Below are 6,153 nucleotides of genomic sequence, written 5' to 3' on the forward strand. Positions count from 1 at the left end.
TAAGTGGTTTTTCTAAATTTCAAAGAAAAACTAAAAACCATAAATTTGAGATTTTGTGGAAAACCTTTTTTTCCAGCGTAAATTTTTATTTTTGACTTTTTAATTTATTAATTTTTAAATATACAGCAAAAACCAAAAACCAAAAATTTAAAAACAAAAATCCAAAAACCAAAATCTAAAAACTAAAAACCAATGAAAAACTTATTGCCATTCATAGCCTAAAACTGTACGAGGAAAACAATTTTAAAAGTTACTAGCCGTTGATAAAAACCAAGAGACTGAACACTGCGTGTGGGTTTTGTTTCTCCTATCTCTCTTCCCCGTAACGCTGCAACTCTTCTCTTCGTAACAATCAAAACGTAACTATTACTCTATTTAATCTGTATAGTTTTTGTTTATTTGTCGTTTTCTTTTTTCTGGATCCCGAAAATTAATCATGTACTGTGTACTAATTAAGAAGAAACGTTTGAAAGTTTTGGCGTTGTCAATAGCATCATCAAGGGTCCAATGTAGCAAGATCATCCATGGTGATTTGGTTCTTTGATGGTGTTTGGTAAATAAAAGTGGTTTCAATACCAGAATTAGAATAAAAGAGTGAGCATTACAAATAGCGAAACTTAATGGGTCCAAGCAGAAGTAACACAAACAGGATTTATTACATACACTGAACTCAGTAAAAAAGGGTTGGAGATAACAAAAGAAAAAAACAAAGAAAAAAGAATCTGGAACCTTTTAGGTTTGGGTTTAACGCATTTGACAACAATGAATTATCATCAAGCCCTGAAGAGAAGCTCGACAGCTTCGAAGAAGAGAGGTGCGATCTCGGGAGTGGGAGTCTTCACTGCGCATTTGAGACCTGGTTGGCCCACCATTGCAGTGAGCTCGATCAAAAACGGTACATCTCGTGGATCCTTTGCTGATAAGTAGATCACGTCTTGGTTCCCATTCTTGCGCTTTGCTATGAAGAACATGTTGAATGCTGTAAGCAAATCAATAGTTGATTCGATGCTAGCGATGGTGATCCCGGGGAATTCTTTCTGGACTTCCTTCGAGTCCGGTAGTGACCGCCATGTCTGTGAAAAGACAAACCAAAACGTATATTGGTTTAAAAATTGCAGATATATCCAAATAAAAGCCCAAACTATACAAACCTATCCTTAAAAGAATCTATATATACATTTTCCAAGTACATTTAGCAAATAAATCCTGAAGTTGCCAACTATTTACAAGACTGCCATTGGTATTTAAATTTAATTTATAAAATGTAAACTAAAATATTAAAATGACTAACCAATTTTCCAAAATCGGAATTGATATTAAATATATTAATTACTGTAATAAATCTAATATTAAACACAATTTTCCATAAAACTCGGATCCTAATTTAATTAAGTTGTAATTTTGGAAACATAATTATTATACTTTCAAAAAATGAAAATATTTTCACTGTAGTAATTAAATTATACATAACTATAGTAAGAGAATAAATAGTTTTGGAAACATAATAATTAACTTAGTTATTTTCAATTAACATATAATATTCAATTAATTTTTCTAAAATGTCTTAATTCTGATTTTTTAAAATACGAAAATAATAAAAAGTTACAATCTCTAATATTAATATGAAATAGTTAAATTCACACAAAAAATAATTGCATGTTTTCATAAGGATGACTTTCATTGATAAATACCAAAGGTGTTATTATAATTAGCTATTTTGGATTAAAATTGTTTTCTAGATTTGTTAATATCATAATTTTAAATTTAAATTACAACATTAGCTATATTGGATTAAAATTATGTTGTCTGACCCGCCTAGCATGGTGGGTTTATACTATAGAACCAACACTAAACTATTAGTTTATCACATATATACTATAGATTTGTAATCATAGTTTGGAAAATTAACTTATAAATTATTTAGTATATGAATTACAAAATATTACACATACTATAACACATTCTTAATATTCAAAAAAAAAATTAAATACACATAAAAATATAAAATAACATACCATATAGGCATATACCTCTTTTTAATTCTAGAGAACAAAACAAATCTAAAATTTTATATTCTATCTAATAACAAATTTAATGTAATTAAGTTATAAATTTTATAAAAGTGTAAGAAGAAGAAAAAGAATTGTAAACAAAATTATAAATCAATTAGACAAAAGTTAATTAATTAAGAATTTGAAAACTAAATAAATTAAAAATTATTATTTAAAATACAATAATTTATATTTAGCCCCGCGGTGTATCGCGGGTGAAATCCTAATTGGTTTTACAATTAAAATTTCAAGTAATACATAAAGGAAAGCAATTCATAGTGAAAATAAAGTTTACCATAAAAAAGTTATTGAAAAATAACTGAATTCTATATTTACAAACCTTTTATCATGTTTGGGTTTTAACGATCTATTATCACCTTGCTTGTTGACGTACGTCTTTAGAAATATTCTGCATATGATGCACATTCGAAAGAGCAAATGTATAGATCTAAAGTTCCAAGCATTTTCAAGATGATATGATACATGCAACGTGACTCACACACCCTACAAAATGGACGAGATAAACTATTATTGAGCACCACCTCAAATGGCCTGGTGAACAACTTTAGTGTGCTTCTTGGCATGAGCCCTTCAAAGTCTCCCAGCACACATTTTGTATGCAAACTAGCTCGGTGATCTTTACACGTGTAGAACCACATCTTTGGATTCATCATTTCCTCACAAATATCACACCAGCATTTACCACTTGCCTCTTCTCCATAGCATAATGAGAGAGGATAATCGTCTACTCTATGCTTTACCACTTGTGGTAACGTAGCACAATCGAAGCATATGACAATTTCACAGCCACTTTCGATGCACGTAAGCACATAAGGTGCCCATTTGTTGCAACCATCACATTGTTTTGTTTCCGCTACTTCCGGAATGTAATATAGCGGATGATGGGGATGGCTTGGATGCACAAAAGGCTCCGAAACTGAACCACACAGTACATCTAACTCCTTATCCCCACACTGGTACATGAAACCATTGGAAATTCTACGACAAGCTTCACACTGAAAGTAATCAGAGATGCCTGTAACTAATGTAAGCCGGTCATTGTGTAACACATGCCATTTCCTTCTAGGAGATTCAGCGCACTTTTGGTGAAGAATGAAATCACAATCGATACAACCATAGAAGGATTGAAGACAAACTGGATGGGTACAAGCGCTGCACCGCTTGTTTTTTTCCCAAAGAAGACCATTAACATGGAATCTTAGGTAATGCTCTTTGTGGCTGAAATGTTGTATTGTGTTGTCATCTATTACCACATATGGCTCTATATCTTCTGTCTCTTCAGGAACTCCTTCGAGTTCTTTCCCGTTCCACATGTCTGTTCTGGTAGCACATTTCGAATGAACGACATAGCCAAGACACCGCAAACAAGAGTACCCGCCCCATGTCCAGTCCACCTTCTTACGACAAACTCCACAAACAGAATTGACAACACCAAGAACAGAAGTGCGAGAAACATGGTGGTCGTGCCGATTGATGTTTATGAGGCGTGGAAGGGAAAGACACTCTTGATGTATCATGAAATCGCATTGAAAACATATGTAAGGGCTTCGATCTCCACTCAACCCGCAAGCATTACATGTAAAAGAATAAAGTCTTGGGCGAAAGATGAGTTGGTGAGCATGAGCTTTCAGATCCAGAACAGATTGTAGCGGTGGGTTCAAAACACAACGCATATCCAAGCTGAAGTTACAAGAAGAACAATGATAAAAGAACCTATCTTTAATCTCTCTTCCGCAAAGACGACATTTTCCATCAGAATAGCTCGGTGGTTTACTTGTGTGTAACTTAAGAGGGTGTAAGTTGTGGCAAGTGTGGTTTAACTCTGCCGGGTGTTTTGCCTCCGACAGATTCAATACGCAATCCAAATGGAAAGCTAAATCACATTCATGGCATTTGTAAGGAAACTCATAACCAATCTTACCACATTTAGCATCACAGTCGAACTCGGTCTGCTCCTTGAAAAGGGTGAGCTTGTGGTGATGCGTCTCGGAAACGTCAATGACTTCAGGTGGTGGGTACTTGGCACAGAATAGATCCACATCAAAGTCACAGATCTCACAACGATAGTGTAAATTCGTGATTGTCCTGTGACATAAATCACAGAAATTGTCTGGTTTACTTCGAAGCTGAAGAGTGTGAACAGAGTGAGATGGGAGGTCAATATATTCAGGGGACTCGCTACATTTCCTATGAGCAAAGAAATCACAACTTTTGCAGTAGTACCCATCACTGTTAGAATCCAAGCGTCCACAACAATCACCTTCCCGCAGATCATTCCAAGGCATCATAAGGTGCTCGTGGATCAACGGTAGTGACACTCCCTCAGATTCCATGGTCGTATACTACAAGAAGAAGAAGGAAAAGTTGAATCTGAGATCTCAAAGCTATTCTTTTGTTATATAGAACTTTGTAGTCAACCCATAACAATTATATTTAATAATTAATAACTAAATAATTGGACATAGACTGACTAAAACTATCAGGAGAAAAACAATTTAAAAGGGACTAGTTAGCCGTTGATAAAAACAAAGAGACTAGGGCCCATAATACTAGTACATGGAAAAAAGTTTCATTTTTACTAAACCAGTGCTGTATGAATTCTAAACTGCCTTCTCTAACGTTGGTTTCATTCGGTATTGAGGATATATATGTATGTGCGTGCAAAGTTTCTTGGCTTCTAAACAATCCTACTATATTAATTGAGAAGTACAAAAAAAGAAATTAACTTTAAAAATTATAAAAAATTACGTTCAAATGTCATTAGAAATATTTAAATACAGTAGAGGCTAAAATCATTGAGAGTATTAAAGATAATTAATAATTAATAATCATTTAATTATTTAATTAATCAGAAAATCCTGGATTACATAGATACTCAATCAAAATTAAGTAGGATATATTGACCAAATAAAAAATATATCAGTTTTGTGAAACACCTTAGATTTTTAATCTCATATAGTATCATATATATTTACCATATAGTATAAAGAGTAATGTTGAAATGTTGAAAATCATAGATTTCTATTTACACATATTATTATTGCTATGAAAAAATAAAAATAAAAATATTATATTATAAAAATTAGCCACTCACATTTTATTCATTACATTATTGGTTATTCTTATTTTTTGTTTTCATTTAAATTACTAGGATTTTCTTTAAATTTTTCAAATTCAATAAGGATAAAGTTTTCAGCTACCTTTAATAACAAAAAAGAGTAATGTTGAAAGGTTGAAAAGTCATATTATTGCTAATTACACATATTATTATGAGAAATTTATTAGATGTGCCATGAACAGTGTGTAAACTTGTGAGAGATGCCATTTTTGCAAAAACCTTTTCCCGGGTGCCATAGCCTCAATTTAAAATGACTAAATTGCCCTCCTCTCTCCCACAAACTTAATTGCAAAAACCTAATCTTATCCCACTTTTTTTTTTTCTTTTCACTTTATTCCCTTCACTCTTATTTTCATCTTGTTAGTTCTTCTCTCTCTCCTCTTTGTCTTCCACAAAATTCTGCCGAACATACCAAAAAGAGATGCTAAAGCTGAAACCTTATAATGAAAGAGCTAAAGATTTGATGGAAGCGCTAGAGAAAATCAAGAGAAACCTCTAACGATTGGTTTCTGCGATGACAAGGCCATCAAAGGAGATGTTGACAAACTCCTAGAACTCAGATCGAGATCACACGAGATCTGATGCGGCGTTGAAGACATGCTGCTAGGTTGGATCTTCGAAGGACCAGATCCAACGCCTAGCCAGGTTTGTCCACCACAAACTTGTCCTTCAACCTATTTAGTGGACCAGATCCGTTTTTGCTGACGGACGAAACTTGTCCTTTGATAGTGGACCAGATCTGCTTTTGCTGACGGATGAAATTTATTGCAATTGGCAATTTGACATTGGAGAACTTACAGAGGATAACAATATGATTGACCAAAGAAGGTATCTCTATGGACTAGTTTTTATTTTTTTGATCCAGAGTATGCTTACTTTTTGTCTATCCAACAATGTTGTCTATTAAGTTCCTGATAGACCAAATTTTTTTATATATAACATTAAGTCCATCACACTAATATG

At 33.3% G+C, this 6,153-nt stretch overlaps 1 protein-coding gene across 1 annotated transcript; it reads right to left on the reverse strand.

Moving 5' to 3' along the window:
• On the reverse strand, window positions 2,450–4,405 carry LOC104749163. Its single transcript, XM_019230001.1, has one exon. The coding sequence runs from the start codon at window positions 4,403–4,405 to the stop codon at window positions 2,450–2,452; it is 1,956 nt and encodes a 651-aa protein (XP_019085546.1).

Source organism: Camelina sativa, chromosome 2, assembly GCF_000633955.1.
Source record: "Camelina sativa cultivar DH55 chromosome 2, Cs, whole genome shotgun sequence".
Lineage (NCBI taxonomy): Eukaryota > Viridiplantae > Streptophyta > Magnoliopsida > Brassicales > Brassicaceae > Camelina > Camelina sativa.